Source organism: Rhyacophila brunnea, unplaced genomic scaffold (genome assembly GCF_057557595.1).
Source record: "Rhyacophila brunnea isolate RB1 unplaced genomic scaffold, BYU_Rbru_1.0 scaffold_21, whole genome shotgun sequence".
NCBI classification, from domain to species: domain Eukaryota; kingdom Metazoa; phylum Arthropoda; class Insecta; order Trichoptera; family Rhyacophilidae; genus Rhyacophila; species Rhyacophila brunnea.
Window position 1 is genome coordinate 6,544,358 of NW_028232871.1, and position 25,876 is coordinate 6,570,233.

Sequence of the window (25,876 nt, forward strand, 5' to 3'; positions counted from 1 at the left end):
CCGTATAGTATTTAGATCAAATTCATGTTTAAACAAACACTTGAACATACATAATAATAAAGACCACCGTAGTACAAGGAAAAGACCTAATAAATTACAAATATAATCATATCGTACATATTTATATAAAATTCTGAATAATTCAAAAATAGGTTCACAAGTAGGTAGGTACCTACTCGTAAGTATCAAGACGTTAAATAAATTGTATAATTGATTCTAATAAAATTGAATGATTACTGTCTGCAATGATCCACAAACAGCACGTGATTTTTTGTTAATCACAATGCTATATAGCTATCTTTTTCCGGCATGACAGCTCCCGGTGAACTGTGATACAGCTAAATTTAATACGCACAATTGACATGTAACCGATTGATCCAGACAAAAAGCTCTCTTTTTTATAAGCTCATTTTATGGTCCGCTTATGACCCAAAATGCTGATTTACTTCCCATATTAAACACGGTCCAAATATCTCTAAAATTACTCTTAAAATAGCATGCGTAGTAATTTACCTAATGGATATCTTTAAATAATAAATATCGTTAATAGGTCCCCATCCTAATAATAATTGTATACACTTATCTAATGTCATGTTAAAACCAAAATGTTTCAGCTGTGCACGCCATTAATGGATCCGTAAAACACTTCATTTCGCGCAAACATTACTCGGAATACTTTATTTATCTATACGTATAAAACTCTGGTTTGAATAAAACCGCTTGTACTCATGCCTACCACGCGCATAATGTAAAAACTAAAAAGAGGTGTTCGAAAATGTAACTGTAAAAGTACGCGGGAAATGCGGCTATTCAAAAAACATCTGTTTTAATTAATATGGCTGCATTAAAAGAAAGTCTGTGTTTTCATCATTTTCATACTAGCTGTGTTGCTTGTTGTTTATTTGTCGTTTAAACAGAAATTAGTGTAAATGGAAGAGTAACTGCTTCTTTGAAGTTAGAGTTGTATGTAAATTAAATACAATTTGAATATAATTATTATATTCGCTTATGATTTTATCGTGGGTTGCTGCCAAAAGTTGGTATGTCTTGAAATCGTGTTATGGAGTAATTGCAATTAATTGAAGTTTGACATTACCTCTAAAATCAAGCATACTGCTAATTTCTTTGTGCTTTATGTGCATGTCCTCAGTGCTCGAAATGGAAAATTTTACGAACAGGAACGCTCACTAAGTTTTCAAAAATGTGCAATATTAGATATAATATCTGTAATATAAAAAAATATCTTAGTTTTACATAATGTACTTTATAAAACATTTTCCTCATCACCTTCGCCCGAATCAGTTGTTTGTAACACGAAATCGTTTACTAAAAAATACATCATTCATAATAATAATAATTATACAAATAAACCTAAATGTAAGTATATGAATCTAATTGGAGTAGGAAACATAAAAATATATGAAATAATGGACAAACAAATACAATTGTCCATTTGTTTCGTCAGTAGTTTGAATAAAAACATGTAACTAAGTGTAAATGGAAACATGAGTGAAGATACCTTATCGTTATTGATTTTTGGGTTTTCACCACGTGTACTTCTTCCTTCTTTTCTCGATATCATATAATATCTCTTGATAATGGCCTCTGCAACAAGCCCGAAACGTCGAGCAAAGAATGAAGAATTACACACGGTGAAAACCCAAAAATCAATTACGATGACAAACAACCGTGAAAGTCTCAAACAGAAGATAAGTACATTGGTTAAACCAAGTTACATGCTACTTTATTTAAAGCTAGTACCTAAATTGGAAATATTTTGATTAAACAATTTTTTAATCACATCAAAATCCATCATGTACGAAAAAGTAGGAGCATGGTTCATAATAAATTAATTTAATAAAATTAAGTACTTAATGAATACACAAGTTTTACGAATGTAGCATTCATTATTAAATATGCATAATTTTAAACAACCCCAGACTTATAGATATTAGAAAAAAATATTCAAATATTTACACCATGTGGGCATGTGGGATAATTTATTCTAATAGGTTTCTGATGTTGTTGAAACAATTAATTATTATGTAAGTAAATTCCCATTGGATTCCTCTATGATTTTATTTAAATGTATGCTAGCTCTTTTATTTCGTCAACATCTATCGCATGAGTTTTCGCAATGTATTATTTGCTCAATGCAATCTATATGTTATGTATTATAATTATAATATATGGGTGCATATGAGGGTGAAAAGAAACACGTCACACAGTGATGTTCCTAAACAAAATGCCGCGTCAATTTTTCTACAGAATTTTAAATCTCCCTATGATTACTCAAATACCTCTGTAATGAGGAATCTGTTCTATGAATATATAACAAAAAATACCTTTGCGATAATAGGTATATGAAATTAATAACTAATACATAATATTTATTCGCTTTTTATGTTACTAGGTATAAGATAGAGTTTAGACACTTACCCAAATCACCGGAATGTAAGGTCCTATTCGATACCCAACTTCTATAGGGAAACAACTCAAAATACATTGTTCTAAGATTTCGTCGTTACCACTTGGCAATACCTACACAGTTTTGTTATTTTTACTCATTTGTACTCTGCTATTATTGTACAGTAGGTACCTATATAAAAATCCTTAGTACTATCATAGTACCACTATGTTTGTGGTTTGCATAGTATGCGACAAATTTCTCCAATCACAAGACAAACAATAATTCAAAACACCAACCTCACAATCAAGGCACAATAATTATTATAGTACCTACTTGATTTAGGTGGGTATGTACTTTTTTATAATTATTATGGTTTTATAAATAAATACTACGACGATGTAAACGATCACGACCACGACCTCTTGATAGTCGAGGATTGCTGTTTAAACTAATATTTTGTAAGAAAATTTATTCTTTCAAAGCCCTCAAATCAAAAATTACATGTGCTATTAGTTATTGTTTATAAACCTTTTTTGAGACAAAAAAATCTCTTCCTTACGTAACATTTCTGTGGATTTGGAAGCAATAAATCTTCACCGACAATATTTTTTTCAATGCACAATAGGTAGGATTCATTGTATTATTATTGAATAGTAAACAGCTTTGCTACGTAGAAGTTTTGTGAAACAAAAAATATGAACTAAGTATATTGATTTATTTCAAAGGACCGTATTACTATGGTTATTTTAATATCCTCAACAATATATTTATTCCATTAGCTTTATTTTCTGTATAACATGAAGGATAGGTAAAAAGTTTAGGTAGGTACCTACCTACGAGTATTTTTTCACTGCGAAGTATTTCTGCCGACTAATGAACGGCCTCGATTGTCTTATGATGTATTGTGAAAACTATGAATGCGTCAAGCCTACCTAGTACCTAAAGTTGGCTATCATATCGTCACCGTTCAGGCAAAAGTCACCAACCCTAAAAACATAGTTTTGAGATATCGCAATTTGAAAGTTTGAAAATGCAGGAAAAATCAGATTTTAATGTTTTTAAGGTTTTATTTACATTAAATTATTTTCTCATGTCTTCTTAATAATTTCTTTAAGGTACTTTTACTTTTTGATGCTAATTAAAACATCTGGAAGGTTTTAAAGGAGGCAAGGTAGCTCAAATTATGGTTTGGTGACTTTTGCTTGTTAATAATCTGAACAATGTTAGCCAAAAGAAGCATCAGTAAAACTCACCATCCATAGCATAGTGACTTTTGCTTGTATATTTATAACGAAGGATTTTTTTTTATAGAGTCAATAATGTCTATTCACCTATAATGACTTTTGCTTGTTAAGATTTTATCGAAAGTCATTTAGTGAAAAACAAATAATTCGGATTTAAGCAAAATTTTACTAACTTATGTACCGAGGTGAGTTTTGCATCTTAAAGAACATAATTTTACGCTTCGGGTGACATACTCAACTCAAAACTGCCATTTTCAGGGTTGGTGACTTTTGCCTGAACGGTGACGATATATCCTATATTTTACGCAATCGTCAATCGGACAGTTATGGTTTTGTTTCTCCCATCCATTTCTCCCATCCATTTCTCTCCCGTTTCATTCCATAAAATATTGTGACTTCCACTCCCGTATTGATTACAAATTTAATGTACTCAAAATCATAACTGTTTGGGAACCCGCGATTTACACTCTTACCCAAGTCAGCTAAGCCTTGTGGTTCATACCAAAGTGTCTAAAATCCAAGCCTTGGTAGATACCTACACAGAGGTAGTTTATTTATTCATAAAACATTAATTAACAAATGAATTATTTTTCACAATACCTATGTAGATATTTCATGTGTTTTAATTGAAAATCAAAAAAAGGTGCGTAATAATTTAACGTTATTATCGATATTAGTAGTAGGTACCTACCCTAAATAAATGATGTATTTTGTGATTTTGTCTGCAAGCAAAAAAAACTTGTTGAATAGCACTGAAGAATAGAATAATATACTATTGTCTCATATTGTCTTAAAGAAAACGGAAGAGAGCAATACAGTCATGTAAGGGTGCTTTCTTCAATAAAAACTGTATTTTTTATTATCAGGCATGAGTTGTCTAGAAATGCATTGTTAGGAAAAAATATACCTAGATGCATTTCTAAGAAATTTGCCTTACTGTGGCACCCATTTGTATCGACATGTACGAATTATTAAAAATCAGGGGTAGTCAACAAGTAAAATCATTGTTTAATAAAAAGATTTTTTTTAATACCAATTCATATTCGTCAATTTCAACACAATCTGAACCGGAACGCCATATTAAATATTCTGATGAGACTCGAGAATTTTACGAGACATCAGGATTCCACGAGAAGGAACGGTAGATTCGAGGATTCCACGAGACGGAACGGAATTTTCAACGAATTCACGAACCGGAACGGCGCTCCGGGGCGTTCCGCTCCATTCCGAGCGCTGCATGTCCTATATTATATCGGACGATCTAGCATACATATTTATAATATATAGATACATATTCCATTGTTAACTCTAAATAGCTAAATTATAGACTTAACCACTTTCGGCAGCAAGTAACTTGTTTCAAACTTGTTTTTTTGTTAAAAAGTAATAAACACTACCGGGTGGCAGTACCACCTGTCAACATTACCATATGTTGTCTCTCTCTCACACACACGTTTACGTGTATATTCTGTCTTACTGTATTGGATCTGGTATTTTAGACTCAACTATTTGTCTATGAACTTGCTGCATCAGCCTGTATTTCACTAACATTGTAGAGTTTCTTGACTTTTCGGAACACGCCTTCGCTGAACTCGTTCATTTGTCAACCGGCGATGCTCAGCTGTTGGTTTTCCCTAATCCGTAATGTTTCTATTTGTTTGATTGATTGTGTATGTTGCCTAAGGTTAGTAGGTTACAGCACCCTATCATTATTCTTACTCTTAAATCTGTTGGATAACACACTGATTTCTCACCCACCTAAGCATCTGTCAAACTATTATGAGAGAATCTATATTTTCTTTGACTACCCGATTAAAATAAGTGATTGGTCCGATTTTTCAAATTTAGAATTTTCGTTTATACCTACGGTACGTATAGGTACGTTTCAAATACGCGACATAATTTAAAACATAATCTCGATTCTACGCTAGAAACACCCAAAGAGTTATAGTGACAATTCATACTATGGCTACCATTTTCACGTCTTGTTTTTATTTCACATGTAAAACGGCGAATCTAATTTTATTTTCATCGTGCGATGTAATATTTTACTCTCAAAGCAACATGTTTCGTCAAGAAATAATATATGAAATTAAACAAAGCTTACATCTCAATTTGTGTTCTCTTATCTTTTAGAATATACCTATTACGTTTTTATTTAATTGTAAGTAGGTACTTTAGTACAATAACAGTGTTGAATTGTACCCACGGTGGCATAGATAGAATAGAATACGCGTATCTAAACATGTGAATCGCAGGATTGACTGACAAAATACTGTTTTTCAACGTGTATTTTCCTTTCTTCTTTTGACCATGTCCGATTCTAATAATATCATATGTGCCTCCACAGAGTGGAGGTTTGTATTAACAGATTTTGTTTTTACGAGAAACGGATGTTAACCACTTGGTCAACCTATTAGGTGCATACTCTGACTCATGCACACATTGAAAAACAATGTGTGTACTTGCCAGACCCAGGATTCGAGCCTGGGACCCACGACGTTATAGGCCAACGCTTAAGTCGCGTATTTAATCCGTAATAATTATAACTTGTATTAATTAATCAAGTAGAAATAACCAATAGGGTTGACAAATCGCCTAAATACAATTATTATTCATCGTAGAAAAAAGTATAACCTCCAATTCACATATGCTCAGCGTAGGAGTAAAATTAATTTACATTTGATTATGTACATCAAAATGTTCAAATTTAATACATAATATTTATTAAATTTACAATACATGGCTAAACGGCAGTAATAATGTAAATTATTCTTGAAGCGAACAGCCATAAAATATTAAAATATTTTGTTTTTAAAAATGGAATATTATTGTTTTACAGTACCGGAACAAGTTGAACGAGCAGCAGAATGCGAGATTGAGCCAACAGAGAGAAGCACTGACAGCGCGGCAAGCGGAAATGGCAAGCATAGACCAGAGGATATCAGAACTTCAGGGCAGATTGCAACGGAAACGGGTTGCCAATAGACAACTAGCGACACAAATTACAGGAAAACACCATGCGCCGAGGTAGGGCTTTTATTAATTTTATTATTTATCAAACATTTTTATTTAAATTTATGTCATAAATGTTTCATTGCCACGTTATAATAAATTATCTAGCGTGGTTTATTTGAATTTGGAATACCGATATAAATTGAAATTTTATTTATGGGTGTAATGTCAGTGATTACGTGAGTAGGTAGGTAAAGTTGTGTTCAAATTGAGATGCATATCACGTCACTGTCACGGTGTCACGGTAACAAATTTAGTATATGCTTTCGTCATTTTTCAGAATATTTTGAACGATCACCACCTCTCTAAATTCAATTATGGAGAGTGCCAACTCTAATGTATTAGTATTTTGAATTATTATTAATTATTTATGCTAATTTCAATTAATTTTAACAGTTTATACGTGTGTGTATGTTAAAATTACTTGCAATATTATATCCATACATAATATTTTAAACAGAACCCAACCTGCAGACCATATATAATAGTAGACAATATTATTATAGAAAATACATAGTGCCAACCACTAAAAACAAAAAACGTAATTTTGACATGATTCGAAAAAGTATAGACACCTAGAAAATGATAAAGACGTTCAAAACGTCATTCAGGTGTCGATGCAGTGCGGTTCAACGTGAGGTTACCTCATTGTTGTTTTAGTGATTTCGGCAGATTCTGCCAGCTGCAATGTTCGTAGATTCAAAATGTGCTACGGAATGGGACTATCAGTCTGGTAACATTTTAAACACCAATAAAAACGACTTTATACACTTTTTTCCCGTAGCGGCAGCTTACTGTGACGTCACGTGATAGTCCGCGAAATGCACCATAATATATTTCGCGGTTAAATGTTTTTAATTTTCCTCTATTATTAAATTTCACCATATAATAATAAATATAGTGTAATAGTATGAGTACAATATTTTGATTTTTGATCTTTACCAAGACGTGTTCAAATTTTATACTCGAATATGGACATTTCATTATTCATGTACCGGTTGAAAAGTAATTTTCTCGTAAACTCAAGAAACTCTGTCACGAAACATCTAAATTTAAAGGGAGATTAGTCGATTATCTATTTATGATTCTACAGTCTCTGTGCTCTTTATCGAGTAACTAAATCAAAGAGGCGTCTGTTTTAAAACGGTCGTTAAGGGGGGACATGCTCGTCGAAGGTCAAAATTGAGTTTTTATTGTATTTTCAAACCATGATCCTGGACACTCCTTAAACGTTGTAGATAATCTATTTATATAATTTTAAAGCCTTATTATCCTTTATAGTTATTTTAAGAATTTGATGACTGTATGAAGTATTTTTGTTACATAAAATAGTATTCTTTTAAACCTCTCGCTCTAATGTTTTAGAATATAGTCATATTTCGGTACATAACTGTGCAGTGGTGTTAAGATTTTTTACATTTATTAATTTTTAAACGCATTTATAAAACCATTAGCATAATTTATTACGAGATAATTTTTGTAAAATATTCACGATAAAAAATTATATTGATAATCTCTGTGATCCCAAATTTGACAAGAATTAGACATTTTATTATTCAAAAAATTGGCAATATTAAACATTTGAAGATGATTCTAAAGATACTTACTATAAGCTATATCGTTGACCATTCAAGTGTGATAAACATCTTATGAATAATGATTGCTTTATAATAATTATTGACCTAAGAATAAGGTAGTGTTTTTTTGAAATACGCCATTTCTTTTGTCATTCCCTAGTAGTTAAGCTACAACATACGGCCGTAGCCATAAATTGACAAACTCTAATTAAAGTAGGGAGTAAAATTATGTTAACGCGCGTGTTTGAACATGTACCTAACTGATTTTTTTTTTATTTATTTTTTTAAACGGTACATGTTCAAACACGCGCGTTAATATCATTTTACTCCCTACTTCAATTATAGTTTGTCAATTTATGGCTACGGCCGTATGTTGTAGCTTAACCACTGGGGAATGACAAAAGAAATGGCGTATTTCAAAAAAACACTACCTTATTCTTAGGTCAATAATTATTATAGAGCAATCATTATTCATAAGATGTTTATCACACTTGAATGGTCAAAGACATAGCTTATAATAAATATCTTTATAATCATCTTCAAATGTGTTAATCTTGCCGATTTTTTGAATAATAAAATGCCTAATTCTTGTCAAATTTGGGATCACAGAGATTATCAATATAATTTTTTATCGTGAATATTTTACAAAAATTATCTCGTAATAAATTATGCTAATGGTTTTATAAATGCGTTTAAAAATTAATAAATGTAAAAAATCTTAACACCACTGCACAGTTATGTACTTACCGAAATATGACTATATTCTAAAACATTAGAGCGAGAGGTTTAAAAGAGTATTATTTTATGTAACAAAAATACTTCATGCAGTCATCAAATGTTTAAAATAACTATAAAGGATAATAAGTCTTCAAAATTATATAAATAGATTATCTACAACGTTTAAGGAGTGTCCAGGACCATGGTTTGAAAATACAATAAAAACTCAATTTTGACCTTCGACGAGCATGTCCCCCCTTAAGGGAGTCAGATAAAACGACTATGAGTTTCCTTTATCAAATGGAGGAGAAGGAAATGTAGAGATGGGGATCTTTAATGCGCCATTTAGGCATTACCTATATAGATAGGTATACTAGATATTTGATAATGATTTAGATACACAGTCAGTTTTCTTATCGCGGTATTTAAATTGTGTCTGGGAGTACCTATTTTTTATAAATGTGTTTAATTACCGTCATTACATATCTAAAATCTTGTTGTATGAAAGAAATGAGATCTTGAATTACCATAAATTATCAAATATGTGTCGGTATATTTTTATTCTGTATTGATTGATATTTATATCAATCCAACCGGCGTAAATCTTTATTTATTTTTTTTACAATTATTAACAACTATGTCCTTGCTTTTTCGTACAAGGCGGTTGTTAGTAAATTTGAACAATCACAAACATCCAGGCTTTGAGAAAATCACATAAATATTGTGTCCTCACCGAGTATCGAACCCAGAACTCTCGGGTGGAAGGCCAGCGCCTTACGCACTGCACCACGAGAGCCACCTGTAAATCTTTTTTCCCAGAATTTTACTTACAATACAGCATTATTTGGATTCAATCATCAAGACCGATTAAGTCAAAACCAATAAATCGTATTTAGAAGACAAATTGGAAAACCATATATCGATAGTTTTCAATCAAAGTGTACAATAATTATTAACAAATTAACAGGAGAATTGAAAATAAAATAGTTTCCGTTTTGTCATCTGCTTGCCGCAAGTAGTAAATCGGCATATGGGCAAATGTAATTTTTCACTAATTTCGGGTAGTCGTGTGACATCACTTTGCCGCCATGTTCCCGCCAGGTTAATTTTTCTTTTTTTTTTAAACGTAAATCCGGGCCTGCGCATATGCCCAACAATTTATTACAATAGGAACAGTACCTACCTAATTGTTCATATTATTATCATACATAGGACGACACTAACGTAGTTATATATATGTACACCTTTCATTTATAATCCTACGACATAGCTTATCCTCATCTCTTTGACTGAAAGCTGATACTTAAAATCCCCCATTTAATACCCCGTCGGAAAACAAGATTGAATATCTTTAATTTATTTCGCGCCATTAATTTTGACAGCCGTGTAAATCAGCGCGCTCAGTGGATATCGAAGACAAGACATCCGACGGGAAAATGAATGTTGCCATTACTGCATCAGCTTTTACCCTGTGAGGAATAAATTGGCCTGGAAAATTCACATTTTCAATAGATTTTAATGAAATGATACACATTTTATATGATATAAAAGTCACATTAGTTAGGTAAGTAGTTTTATAGTCTTCTGTTTATACACAAATAACATAAGATTCTGATAGACGTACAGACTGAGATATTTGTGAGTCTATTCAAATTTTATGCTAAACCTGATTCCTATGATGATTCTATATTATTTTATATTTGACTCAGGTTTTCAAACCAGTTTCTGTACGATACGAAAATCTCAGTTTATTTATATTGTCTTTAGAGGGATAGCTAGTAGGTTTAAAATTTTAATATTTCACAATAACTTATAATATAGGTAGGCGGCTCTTGCGGTGCAGTCGGTAAGGCGCTGGCCTTCCACCTGAGAGTTCTGGGTTCGATTCCCGGTCATGATAAAGACATTTATGTGTTTTTCTCAAAACCTGGGTGTTTGTGATTGTTCAAAATTACTAACAACCACCTTGTACGAAAAAGGAAGGACATGGCTATTAATAATTCTATAAACAGAAATATAAGTAGGTAGTTACCAATTGGTTATGTTTTATTTGGACCAACTTACATAATATTACATCTAATTATATCGACAGACGAAAGATTAATATAATGATATGTAACTTCTTTACTCTGATGATTTCGAATTTAATTTGAAATTCAATGACCTTTTATATACATAGGTATTCAACAAAATATAATGACCAAAGATAAATGAGATAGCTCTTCATAAATTTCTATATTATTTTATTTGTCTATTTTTAATCCCGAAACAATCATTTTAATTTACCTTGTTTTACCTGAATAACATACAGTACAAACATTTTATTTAGATATTAGATACTAATCTAATTCTCATTAAAAGTAATTACATCTAAAATAATTACTTTTATCTAATATTATTATTTAATAATCCTCTTTGACTGCCATAATACTATCCTAAACATCTGTTGACCTTACATATTATGTATTACAATACTATTATGTTGTTCATTAATTATTAATGTTACCTATTGTAACTCCACATTAAATATAATATATTGGTATTTTATTTATAATAGATAGTCATTATTATTATGTTCACACTTCATAAACTCCCAAATAAAACTCTTAAAAGCTACTTAGTGATTGCTTGCCTACTAATGGTGTATGCATACTCTTCTTTAATACTAATAAAGTTGTAACCAGTTGTGTAACTCAGTCTCACATTATGTATACCTAACTTTGATAAAATCTTTCATATTATTTCGTATTTTGTATCCTCTATTGACTATACTTTATGGTACATCAACGCATTAAATATTATTATGTTGGTACTTAATATAGGTAAATTGTATTCAAAATGTCTTGTACATATTCAAATCTTTCCGACCACCAGGCAAAAATGTAATATAATATAATTTAAAAACAATATTATACTAATTATTATATTGTCGACAGCAGTCGAAATGGAAAATTTTACGAACCGGAGCGCTCGTTAATTTTCTGAAAAATATTAACATAGTTATCTAATTTTATGTGTTTTATAAAAATAAATGTGTTAGATTTTTTGTTATAATATGACCATTCTAGCTCTAAACGGTAAACATATTTTTTCCACGAGACAGAACGATAATGTTGTTTATTTACGATCCGGAACGGCGCTCCGATTCATTTCTAGCTCTGATTATCGAGTGAGCTGGTTAGGTTAGGTATTAAACTGCAGTCAGGTATCCCATCCGTGGCAACAAAAACTATTCAAATTCAATATTGTTAAATGAAAATCATTCATAAATTGATTTGTTAACTAACTGTTTACGGCTGGTCAATGCACTCCCTAGAGATGTAGATATTTTTGGCGATCCATTAAATATTCTGTTTTTTAAATTCTATTTTATTGTTTAATTTGTATTTTTTTTATTATTGTTTTTTTTATTTCTTTTGTATAAAACTACCTATTTCTTGCTATGTTTTTTTTTTCTTTACCTTGTTTATTTGTAATTTTTACTTAAATTTAATTTTTATTATAAATGTCATGTTGTGAACGTTCTGAATTAATAATTTGTTATATACTCAATGTGTATTTTTTAAATAAATTAATTAATTAAATTGCACCTACCAGTGATGAAGAATAATTACAGCTTCGTATTTATTGTTTATTTAAAAAAAAAATACGTACACAAATGAAATGAATTTAAAGTACTTATACATATTAAATGTAATTAATTGTACATAAGATATGCATCATAGACTTTTTAATGGACTTGTAACAGCTTATTCAATGGTGTCTACATATTACTGCTTCTGTACGTGTAAAAATATCTCTCGTAGATATCAAAGTGCATTGCACCGTAACGATAGTAACCAAAGTAAGTAATAATTATTTACTTTGTACAACATCTTTAACAACATGAAAATAACTAAGAACTACCTAGGTACTTACTTAATAATAATTGTATTCATTCATGGGTTAAGAACTAGACTTTCACGCTTAGACAATTATAATAATATGCATCTACTTATATACTTAAAGATAATATTTGTTTATTTTCATCCTGTCAAGTCTTCGTTTCGGGTATATGTAAACACAAGGTCGCGTCACTTCCATTGGTATAACACCAAGCCTAGCATCGCGCAAATCGCTGTTGTACTATCTCTGACATGACCCCCACATAATGAAGCGGGCCCTCGGGCTAGGATCTTTGTCGGCTCCCCTACCTATCGCTAAGGTTGAAGGCGGTGTGACATCGACACACAATTATTATTAAAAATTGCATCGCATCTACACATATTTTAAAACATTAACATTATGAAGTAAAATAGCGTCGTAGTCGACTTTTTTTGTTTGGCGCCCCCTCCCCTCTATAAGCCCGGGCCCCCAGGTTAGAGTTCTGTCACCCCCCCCCCCCTTGTGGGGGCCATGATCTCTGATAATAAGTTTTTGGGGGTTATAAAAATAAAACCTATTTTTCACTTAGTCCTAGACTGTTTCTCTATCATCGAATGTCTAGGTCAATACTATTATAATAGGTAGGTAAATATATTTGTTAAAATTATTTGCAAGAGTGTGGTAACATTCAAATAATTATTAATTAATATTACGTCTATTTTTGCAGACTGAAGGATACATAATTAATTGCGAGATTTAAAAATAAATGATAAGTGTATGTGTTTCTTTCATTTTCAGGATGAATAACCCAGCCCCTGTTCAACTGTCGAATTATCCTAGTGGCGGAACAGGCCCTAATGTTGCGTCGAAGACCTCCCAAGTTCCCCGTGGAAATATAGCAGCTGTAGAACCATATAATCACATACCGCACGCGCCGAGTGTCAATCATGGCCACAACTTCCAGGTAATTTATATTTCCTTATGAGGTGTAACAAGACCGCCTATAGTCAGGCCGCGGCACTGAATTGCGAGGTATGATTCTAATGCTGGTTAGTAATTATCTTTGATTACACATTTCGTTCAAATTAATTATCTATTAAGTTCTATTAAGTACCTACCATTTATTTTAATATCATCATTATTTTCTACAAACTGTTAACCACATTGTTTTCGAATTATAAGAATTACTAGCACTACGATCGAAATTCGTATTTTGGTTTGGCGATAGTGGGCTATGGAAGTGTGGAACATAAATTTTAAACAATGAATACAATTATAGCGCGCATCCTTTACGATCACGTCCCGTTAAAGTATACTATGTCATTTTCGTTTCACATTTTAAACCAAAAATGAATAGTGTCTGTTGGCAGCATGATGCTATAAAACACATAACCATCGCGTCAATCAGAACATTAAACAATAAAAACTGACAACCTACCTACCTACAAAAACATTCCAACCTGTCATTTGTAGCTTCCTTCCAAACCACTAAGATAAAAGATACGCGAGGGTATGTAATTTTTTTTAATTTTTAGAAAAAAAAGTTTTATCACGCGTTAGTACCTAATACCTCTATGCGCGTTAGGTAGGTGGCGTGTTGCCCGTGGGGTGACCTTAGTATGGGTCTGGCACATTTTATCAGATTTCGCCAACTGACACTTTGTTTTTTTATTCAAAATGTGCTACAAGAAAGGAGTATCAGTCTGATAACTTTTTAAATACCTAGGAAAACGACATTACACACTTTTTCCCGTGGCGCGAGCTTCAACGCACGTGCGCTCGCGTGACGTGATCGTAATATGTTCGCGCCATTAGAATCAGTTGCCAGGTATTATTACGAATATTTTAGTGGTTGGACAACCTGGAATTCCTTATTTACTAAACATGTCGAAAACCAAATCTATGTTGTCTTTTGGTCTATGCTAAATTGTAAATTACAGGATTATGCAATTCGTTTATTGTGTTTTGTATTATGGTTTTTGTTCTTCTGCAAATTGATATTAGGTAAAATGCCTGTGCTTTATTAAATATATAAAATTTAAAGCCTCAATAATTTTAATCTGATATTCCGGTAAAATGTAAAGATGTTTAAAATTTTATTTACCGCTTTTATACGAGACGATGATACGGGTCTACCGGCATGCATCGCAATTATTGCGTGTTTACATTTTCTTTCGCATTGTGTTTGTTTTTATCGAAATAGAAAGTTTAATTATTGTGATAACGATCTCGCTAATAAATTCATAATACCTATTATTATTATACCCTACCTACTTACAGCTCACTCATTCGCGAAATGATAGCATCTTACTTCAGTCTTGTTTATTACGACTTCCCAGACAGACTTCTTGCCTAGCTGTCAAGTGTTTATGTTTTTGTTATTGTTACAGCGATTATTTCAATTCCTACCAAACTCATTTAGTTTATCGGGTTTACCGTTGCGTGTGTATTGAAAGTAATGGAGGATAGTGTATGTCCGAAGAGTTTTTACGGTGTTATAATAGTTTATGTGATGTTTACAGGCCTTAAAACATAACGCGGCGCAAAACAATATTCCGATGAAGCTGGTCAATCAAACGGAGACCATCGGCGGACATCTCAGCCAGCAGGAAGCCCATTATTTACAGCAGAAACAGTTCAGCAATCAAGTGTTCAGCAATGGCGCATACCCTCAGAGATTGCAAGCGAATCTCCTGCAAATGGATCAGCAATTTGTGCAACAGTACCCGATCAAACAAAACGAAATCAACGCATATCAAACTCAACAGGGCCTAGCGAATCAGCAAGTACAAAACGATCAAAAAATCCTCTTAGATCATATCAATAAATATAATATCGACCTGCAGAAAACTGTAAATCATAATCACAACCAAAACGTACAACAGCCTGTGCAAAATCAACAGGGGATAATTAACAAACAGAGACAGAATGAACAGGAATTCCTGCCGGAATTCGCCGCTAGCAAGTCTGACCCCAAATACCAGACGTTGCCATACAATACCAAGTTCACAGCGAACGGTAGCACGAAACAAAAAGGACAATTTTACGATGACAGTGGTAAATCATCCAACGAACCGCCCGCCATAGTGAAAGTGTCTTCTTCTTCCAACGTGAACAATTTGAATCATATGACAGCTCATTCCACGCCTTTGACTATCAGCAAAGGACTCGCGACTCCGCTGATGCCGGCCGATGGGTATCAACACGAGCCCAGCGGCTATCACCTCCAAAAGTCGGAATCGGGGAGCAAGTGCAATCAAGAGGAAAAGGAGAACATGGGGCATACGAACGCGAGGGTCGGGCAGAGCAGAGGCGCGGACCAGATGAAGTACAAGGTGCAGGAGGGGGCCGGAGGGCGGGCGGATCTGGTGCGAGCCTTCAGCCAGCACACCACCGTCACATCCACAGGACAAATGGTATGACTTTATTTACATTATACTCCTAATTTGTCACTAAAAAACTCTTTCATAATTCCTACATTTAAGTAATATTATTACTCTTAATGGTGCAGTTCAATGTAATTTGGCCAAGTTAAAAAGCCAGGCTCATTGTGGGAAATATCAGCAAATCCAGTAATTCAGAGCCGTTGCAGGTTCCACTCTCAAGTGATATTAGATAAAATAATGCCATTATCATGAAGAATAGATCGACAGATCATCTGTAATAACCAAACCTGTAAAAGGTTCCAGCATTGAAGATCAGTGATAATTTCCATGTTACTTAATTTTCCACATATTTTTGCATGACCATCAAAAATATTAGTTATGTACATAATTTCATTAGTTAATATCGGTGGCGAAGACTCATTACTAGACGATTATTTACCGGTTACCTTCCTTCAAGATTGATTAGCATTTAAGATACTTAACGTAAGTGAATAAATTATTATTTATTATAATATTGTATTGGAGATCATCCTTATGGCTTTTTTCTTTCAATTGTATCATATCATCGTGGAATTGTGTAATTGACTTTAAATTTTGTATGAAAAACTGTAACACCATCTAGCAGACAATTATTAAAACAGGATGGCACTGTACCTTCTAAGGTAAACGGCGATTCCACAGTTTTAAAATATTTATTACATACCACCCATCTATGACTTTGTCTCTACAATACTTAATTAGTAATAATTATTAAAAAAAATATGCTATTCATCAAAATTCATCACTCAATTTTATATCACTTTGCAAGGCTTTAAAATTACATCGGTTTTTTAACATTACTTATCATTTGTTGCGCAATAATTCTTTTCGGTTAGGCATCTATAGTTTACCTACCTTCAACAGACAGTCTTCGCCACCGGTTGATACGTACGATTGAACAATCTTAAATTTAACTAGTAGTGTTTACATCACACAAATTACTTCCACCATAGTTAGTTGAAGCACCGTATCAGTTGGATGATTTCACTGAAGTCCTCACAATAACCGATTTCAGAAACCAGTGTCAAGCGTCGCGCCAACATCGGTCCAAGTCTCGAGCGGAAAGCCGTCTCCCATTTACCAGACGTCCTCCACCAAGATCCAGCCGGTCCAGCCCCAAACGGTGTCCCAGTCCCAGTCCCAATTCCCCAAGACAAACGCGGTCGTGGCGAGCGGCGGCCAGCAAAGCCTTCTGTTGTCTCCCCCCCAGAGTAGCAGCACCCCACTCTCCACCCCTGACGTGTCGGCTGACAAATTCGTTCCGAAACCTGCCTTACCACCTAAACCTTCCGCCAAGGTACATACTTAACATTTCATTTTAATTCCCCATTCTATGTTTCCATGGTCATATTTTTACAATCATGACATATTATAATTTTACTTATATACAGTAATATCTCGAAGTTACGCGATTGGTGGGTCCGACGAAAATCACTTAAGAAGAATTCGCGTAAGTCGGAGTACAACTTTTGCATAATAAATACATATAAATTTTGTTTAATTGGGACCAAGGACTAAAAAGAACACTAGTTTAGAACAAAAATATTCCAGTTCTTTATACATCCCACGATGGCCGAGTGGCTTAAGCGTCGACTTCTAATGTCGTAGGTCCCAGGTTCGAATCCTGGGTCTGGCAACTACATATTTGTTTTTCAATAGAGTATGGACTTAATAAGTTGAACAAGTGTCTAACTTCCATTTCTCGTAAAAACGAAATCTGTTAATACATCCTCAACTCTGTGGAGGCCTATATGATCCTCTTAGTGCAAGAACGCAGTGGTCGGGCGGCGCGGCAGCGGCGTGCGCAACTCAAACGTATAACCGTGTGTGAAATATTCGTAGACAGTGTCTTTCTTTTGGGCATATCATACACGGTTATACATTTTAGTTATACATGCCGCTGCCGTCCCGCTGCCCACCCCACCGATGTGGCCAAGCGCTTAGGATCGAACATGGTGAAGTAATAGTTATACATATTAATATATACAAAATATTAAAAAATCAAATGAGTTACATAAAAAAGTTATTTCGATGTCGATGGCGATGACAAATTCGTCTGAAGACACAATGTCTTCTTTTTTTAATCCAGAATTTCTTCTTCTCTTTTTATTCCTTGCTTTGTAGCTCTAACGCGGCTCTTCGTTGGGGTCTGTTTTCTAAAAATTTTAAGCACTTTTCAATTGAACTGAGACCTTCTGTCAAGCTTGCAATTATCATGTGCTTTTCTGGTAGAACTGGATCTGAAGTGTCGGATAAAGAACTGCGTAACTCCCGAGTTTGCGTAAGTCGGGGTATTACTGTACTTACAAAGATAAACTTGATAAAAAAGTTTTGGGTGGACAATGTAGCATGCAGAATCCTGGGATTTAATATGAATAATACACAAAATTTATGAATGTAACATTCTTCATTGAATAAGTATACCTACATAATTTGGAACAGTCTCAGAAACTTCTAATCGATGAAAAAATCTGGGACCGGATGGGTTCTCATCCTACATCTATTGTATTGCGGTTAAAAGATTTACTAATTATGTATTAATACTTGGGTCTGTAGTTTAATTGGTAAAACTATCGCCCATAATGCAATAAATGAGGGTTTGACCCTCGGCCATGATTTTTTCAATGATTTTTCTAATAGTTATGTTTCTGAGGGTGTTGTAAATAATTAAGTAGTTCATTTTATTTACATTGATTTATTATTAACAGGATGTCATCTACTTCAATGCAAAACTATCGTAAATTTAATTGACAGTAAATTCTCTTCTGAAATATGGAATTTTATGTTGGTACAATTTTATGTAAGCAAATTTATGTCATACCATCGCATCTATTCTATACACGACGCTGCTATCGAGGGTAGTATATCATATTTATGTATTGAAGTAGGTATTATAATTGTTACAATAAATGCTATGTTTTAACAGTACCTCTCTTGGCTGTATTAAGTTTTAGAGCGAGATAGACAGTTTAGACGGCTAACTTATTGTAACAATTATTATAATACCTCAAAACATAAATATGATAAATAATTACCCTCGATAGCAGTCTTGTGTATAGAATATATGCGCTTGTGTACATTATCATTTTTACATGTTTTGCATTTATGTAAATAACTACTTTGAGCTAGGTTATAATCTGAAAAATTCGTGAATCAAACAGATACTTTTCTTATATTGTTGAAATAACCTATTACACATTTGCATTAAAACGATTGCCAACCTAATTTGTCAAAATATGGATTATGATAGTTTTGCATTAAGACTCAAATTTTCGTTTGATAATAATAATATATCCATTTTTAATCCGATCTTATTTTTCTTCTAGCCGCAGTCAGGTGCGAATGACTCTAATTCCCCGCAGCAGAGCTACCATGACCAGTTGAGGAATGCGGAGTCAGCAATACCTCCAGTGCCTACCACCGACCCGCCTGTAGACCCCGACAACCCCAACCAGAACAATCACCAGTCCAGCTCGGCGTCTTCCACAGACAGCCAACAGATGATCATCAAAGCGAGACCTCTGACCATACGAAAACAGCCCCTGAGTGAGCAGCCTAAGTTAAAAAGCCTATCGAATAACACGGGGAAAATAAACACAGTCGCAGTAGCAACGAATAGACGCATCGAAATGCCTCCGTCTTTCCTGTTCCCCGAGATGGATCAAACCACTTCGGAGAGCTCCGGTGAGATGTCCAGCAAAGGTGTCGATAAGATAAATGGAAACAAATTACAGTTCTCCGGCAGTAATGCGAATCCAAATTCCTGTGATGTGACAGACAGAGCTGTGCTATCACCGGAATCCAGTGAGACTTCTTCGGAAGACCAACCAGAAAAGAATGGGATGTTAAATGTGGCCGATCAGATGAACACCGTGGATATTAATAATGCTAACGGCGACTGCGTGTCGCGGAGGGTTAAGAAAGGCAACCTGAAGCAAAGCGGGAAGGTTAATCTTTCGAGGAGAGTCAGCTTCGATCCTCTTGCCCTGCTCCTGGACGCCAGTCTGGAAGGAGAGTTGGAACTCGTGAAGAAGACAGCCACTCAGGTAAGCAAGGGAATTATTAGTTGAATTAAAGAGATTCGATTACTCACTATAATACTGCCCAGTGGCGAGGGGTGGAGATAGGCTGTTAAGATTCAACATAAATAGTGCACACTAAACTTTGTCCGTCATACTTATTTGTTTTCTAATGTATTTAAGTTTTGTACTATTCCATTTGAGTCGTTTTTTGCGACCCGGGTTTCGCCTTTCGGCATCTTCAGGCGCTGTGTATACTCACCAAAAGCAAACACACACTGACAACGAACACTCTTAACTCTACCTTATATAATAAATCAATACAATAAAGGTAGAGTTAAGAGTGTTCGTTGTAGTATTTTAACATTTCTTCATATCTATTTTAAAACAATGTAACTTTTTACACATAATACACACAAGTATTTGGTTATCCAGACAAAATCTATTATAATATTATGTAACCAACATTTACATAATAATTAACCTCACATTTATTATCTATCTGCAGATCTGTTTTTTTAATTAAAGAATATTTATTTAGGCTTAAATTTTAAATAATAAAGAAATTTCATGAATTTTCTCATGGAAATAAAACAAAAAAACATTGATTTTTGTAGAAAAACTTGCCTTGATATTATGAAATTTCTCAACAAATTTATTCTATTGCCTCAAAGAAATATAATATATTGTAAGAACCGCTAACAAACTTCGTAGCAATTAGATAGGAAACATATATTTCATAGGAAATTTATACATATGCAGTTCGTCGTATCACACTTCACCGTGAAATGTTGTATCAGAAATATATCACACCATCGCAACAAAACTGCCACAATCCAATAAACGTCAAACAAAGAAAATCAGCTTTGAAGTTTTTACCTTTCGCATTTTTGTACTGTGTTTCGAAATATGTTTAGATATTGAATGAAGTTTTGACTTCAATGACTTAGAGATATAAAATTTTCGGTACATATACTATGAACGATAGACAATGAAACGTAGTAATTAACTCAAAACACTTTGGATTTGTGGCGGTTTAGTTGCGAGGGTGCGATATATGGTCGTATATTATTAAAGATCATCCAACCTCTTTGGGTGGTATAGTACTGAGATAAAATTCATGTCTAAATATAACACGGTTCTTGTCGGTTTACAGGAAGCCAGCAGCAAACAAATTTTGAAAACAGCCAATATATTGGATTATTTGTTAGGTTAGGTTTGGTTTTCATTCTTGAATTATTCATGAATTTTGCCAAAATCGGAACATTATTGTCTGGAATGCTCCACGAACAACGCGTAATCTGACCGTGTAGTATACGGTCATCTCTATCCAAAAAGAAGCTTACTGTGCTACGGTGAAATGTAATACATACAATTTACATTCGTACATTATATTAATAATATATATTTTGCAACAATTTAATAAGATCTAAAAATTGATATTGTCTTGATATCATTTGTAGTTATGTAGGTAGGTAGGCATTCATAATAATATAGAAAAGAAGTCTGGATCAAATTGGTAAAGCTTTTGCAGGTTGCCAACGCGAGCGCAGCGAATGACGAAGGAATCACTGCCTTACATAACGCCATCTGTGCTGGCCATTTTGAAATTGTCAAGTGAGTATAAAAGTTATTTTCTAACTATATAATATAATTGACAGATTTATTGAAGGAATAACTTTTATATATAACAATTAACTCGAATTGCCTAACTAACATAGGAAATATATATCCATAGTTGATCATAACTAGACAATAAGGTCAAGTAATGTTTGACAACATCAATCTTTCATCTAATATTATGTTGTATGTGTCTGCAAAAAATGTATAGATTTACCAATAGGTATAAGATATCTGCTGACCGAGGGTGCTGCATACTAACATTTGATATATCATTCAGTATATTTTATACTATGATGAGCTTAGTTCCAAATTCAAATACCGGATGATTAATGTTAGTAATCAACAAAATTCATTGCAGCATGTAAGGTAAAAAAGTCATGAATGAGCACAACAAGTATACAACTAAGCCAGCTTGCACATCTAAACTCGTCTCGACTGCAAGACGTCGAATATGTCGATGTGACTTTGTTGTTATTCAGAAAACACATGTTACGTATTGGATCCTGCAGGAATGCGATATTTTAGTTTGAAAAAAAAAGCTGGTGTTGCTAGCAACAAATTTCACGCAACTCATAGCATGTCGCTCGTCCTCCATGTTGTAGTTACGCATGCACTACGAGTCAGCCATTTCTAATTCAAAGTCAAACTCGCCGGTCGCCGCATCTCCTACTTACCCGCGTTCAAAATGGCAGATGAACGCACCAGTATTTACTTTGTCCAAAATTTTGAAAAATATCCGTGCATACAAGGAGATACCACTCCAAAAGATTTCTGCGGTACCAATACATAATAATCGCTGTTCCATCGTCTGATGACATTTTTGTGCAATGATACTTAATTTTTGTTGACAACTTTGACGTTTTAAGAGGTTGCACACGTCACTATAGCTAGGCACATATGTGCACGGCTGACATGCAACATGATTGCGACATTCCTACGAATTTACATGTGCAATCCGACTTAGAGGTAGCACTGGCTAGAACGATTTTAAAATGTTATAAAACAATGAATGACTAAACTCATTCTCACTCCAGTGGAACATATCAACTATAATGTCGAATATTGTAACTATCCTCATATTATCTATCTATCGTCTCTCAAATATTTAAAAACTTAATAATTATATAATATGTATATAACTTTTCAGATTCCTGGTGGAGTTTGGTTGTGATGTGAATGCCCAGGATTCAGATGGCTGGACTCCTTTGCACTGCGCGGCGAGCTGTAACAATGTGGCCATGGTCCGATTTCTTGTAGAAAATGGTAAATAAATGACTACATTATGATAACATACAGGTATTTTCATGTAAGGCTAAAAATCCGTGACAATAATTCAAAACATGAAAATTAACTATCTCGAGATATGGACTCTCAAAAGTAACATTTCTTAATGGTGACCCTGGCAGCTGCACTAGATAGAGTGGGATAGGGTACCACAATATCGAGGGTTAAGAAACGAGACCTCGTAAGAGATGAAATAACATTACAAGAGGGGAAAAAAACTCGCCTGCACACTATATCAGTGTTTTTGCCATCTATAGTGAATGTATGTGTGAGCTAAATATTTTTTTAAGAATTTTCAGCTTTCGTCGGTAAATTGTGGATACTACTAATATATTCAATAATGAAAAAAACTTATTTTGAACAAAATGAGGTCTCATTTCTTAACCTTCGATATTATAACTTGAGTTGCGACGATTTGGAAAATTAATACTTGCATTAAGACACTAGTATCATCCTGCCGCACGTCAAGTAGTTGTTGTATTAGTCAATTTGTACAATGTACAATGTAATACATACAAAGCAAATGTGACATTTAAAAAATACATTATACACACATATTGATGTTATCATACAACAATAATTATTTACATAACATATAAATAATTCTAGTTCGGCGACATCTTTTTTTAAGTTACTTAACCGACTTGTATATAGAATTGTTCCATCATTACAGAGCTATCTCAAAGTAAGAATAATAACGAAAAGGTGTTATGGCGTTAATGGCGTTAACTAGTTGGAATAGACATGCTAAATTTTAGAAATTGATAGTGATATCAAATCTCTTATCGGTATCCATAGAAAGGGGTCATATTGATTTTTCTTACTTTTCTTGTTTCCAGGTGCTTGTATATTTGCGACAACGTTGTCAGATCATGAAACAGCAGCACAGAAATGTGAAGAAGACGAGGAAGGCTTTGATGGATGTTCCGAATATTTGTATAGTGAGTACCTGATATTTTTTTATGATCATCTCTATTCATTTCTATTCTCAATTCATATGAATGCATAATTTCTGCCAGACTATTGTCATAAATTAATAATACTAATAAATTGTTACTCCCCAGGTGTACAAGAGAAATTGGGCATTTTAAACGGGGGCGCAGTGTACGCAGTATTCCCGTACTCGGCGCACGAGCCTGATGAGTTATCGTTTGTGGCGGGGGTCCGGCTGGGAGTGCTCCGGAAGGGGGATGATGCGGAAAGGGAGTGGTGGTGGACGAGAACCTCGCACGGCCAGGAGGGATATGTGCCTCGCAATTTACTTGGGGTGAGTATATTCATTACTTACAGTGAAAACTGATTACTACCATTCATACTATACAGTTTTAACCGTACGGAAAAAAATCAAACGGTAAAAATTCTAATCTATAATTTTTCACACTATACAGTGGTTTTTTTTTCCGTCACAAGCTCAGTTTGCTGACCGTACGATTTAAAACCGTCTAATGTGAAAACTAGTATTATGTCACGTACACCACTGAGTCATCGGTAGCCGTCCGGACACTGTATACAAATACGGCGCCGTTTTGGTCTTTAACCGGCACCGTGTAATTTGAAAGGGGCCATGCTCTTCTTCACGCCACTGAAAGAATGTCGCTGTTCGATTTTTTGCTGTACCGTCAAAACCGTATAATGTGAAAGGAGTGTATGAGTCGCGAGTCACAAAACCCAGTCTGCACATTTTTAAAACCACCATTATTCTAAATTTGAAATCATCAAAAGAATTTTTCATTAAATAACTTTGAAAGATTTTGAGGATAAACTGTTTATTTTTTAATGCTGCCTTTTTATATATGGGATATCAAATAAGAGATTATACTTAACATTTCTCTCAATATGTTGATTAGCTGTATGACAAGTTGCACTATCTTATTGGATCCGCATATCGGCCAGATCAAAATCATCAGCCATAAAAAATCATTAATCATGTTTCTGTAGCGTTCCCTATTGACAGTAACTGCATCGCCATTTACATTTTCAAAAATATACTTTCCAATTACACCTCCAGACCATAAACCAGTCTCCGACCATGTCCAATCCTAATAAGATCATATGGGCCTCCACAGACTGGAGATTTTGTTTTTACGAGAAATGGATGTCAGCCACTTGCTCAACCTATTCGGTCCATACTCTGACTCATACACAAATTGAAAAACGATATGTGTACTTTCTTGCTAGACCCAGGACTCGAACCTGGAACCCGCGACGCTATAGGCCGACGCTTAAGCCGTGCGGCCATCGTGGGTAAATCAGACCAAACTGTTAATTTTGTGGATTTAAAGGTGTTTCAAGAATAGCATGTGGGTTTCTATTACTCCAAATGCGTCAATTGTGCTTATTTACGGAGCCATTTAACAAAAGATGACCTTCATCGCTGAAGATGATTTTTTCATGAAATAATGTGTCTCTTTCAAGTTGGTTAAAAGCCCGATCGGCAAAATTTCGATGCACCAAATGGCCATTCAGTTTGTGTTACCTGTATTTTATATATATCGATACACCAGTTCAATAGGGGAACAACTCAAAATTTAAAGGTTTTGAGTTAAGAATGCCATTTGATGTAGAAAGGTCTTCTCTTTATAATTCAGCAAAAAAAATAATTAAAATTTCTTCAATGTGTCATAAAATCGAATAATCCTTTCTAAGATTAATCAGTAATTCCATTATATAATCAAATTTATTTGTTAATTCGTTATTA

The 25,876-nt window shown here is 33.9% G+C and overlaps 1 protein-coding gene across 9 annotated transcripts in view; it reads left to right on the forward strand.

The window, feature by feature from the left end:
* Positions 1-25,876, forward strand: part of ASPP (Ankyrin-repeat, SH3-domain, and Proline-rich-region containing Protein) — a 1,089,659-nt gene that overhangs the window by 1,061,421 nt on the left and 2,362 nt on the right. For 6 of the 9 annotated variants that reach the window (XM_085948756.1, XM_085948757.1, XM_085948749.1 and 3 more), the window contains 9 exons: positions 6,497-6,684; positions 13,626-13,791; positions 15,350-16,243; positions 17,268-17,549; positions 19,579-20,298; positions 21,797-21,888; positions 23,042-23,157; positions 24,018-24,119; positions 24,243-24,445. In XM_085948756.1, coding sequence (XP_085804882.1) covers positions 6,497-6,684; positions 13,626-13,791; positions 15,350-16,243; positions 17,268-17,549; positions 19,579-20,298; positions 21,797-21,888; positions 23,042-23,157; positions 24,018-24,119; positions 24,243-24,445 — 2,763 coding nt within the window. The remainder of the gene's footprint in view (positions 1-6,496; positions 6,685-13,625; positions 13,792-15,349; positions 16,244-17,267; positions 17,550-19,578; positions 20,299-21,796; positions 21,889-23,041; positions 23,158-24,017; positions 24,120-24,242; positions 24,446-25,876) is intronic. The other 3 variants (XM_085948752.1, XM_085948753.1, XM_085948755.1) reach the window with 3 other exon arrangements.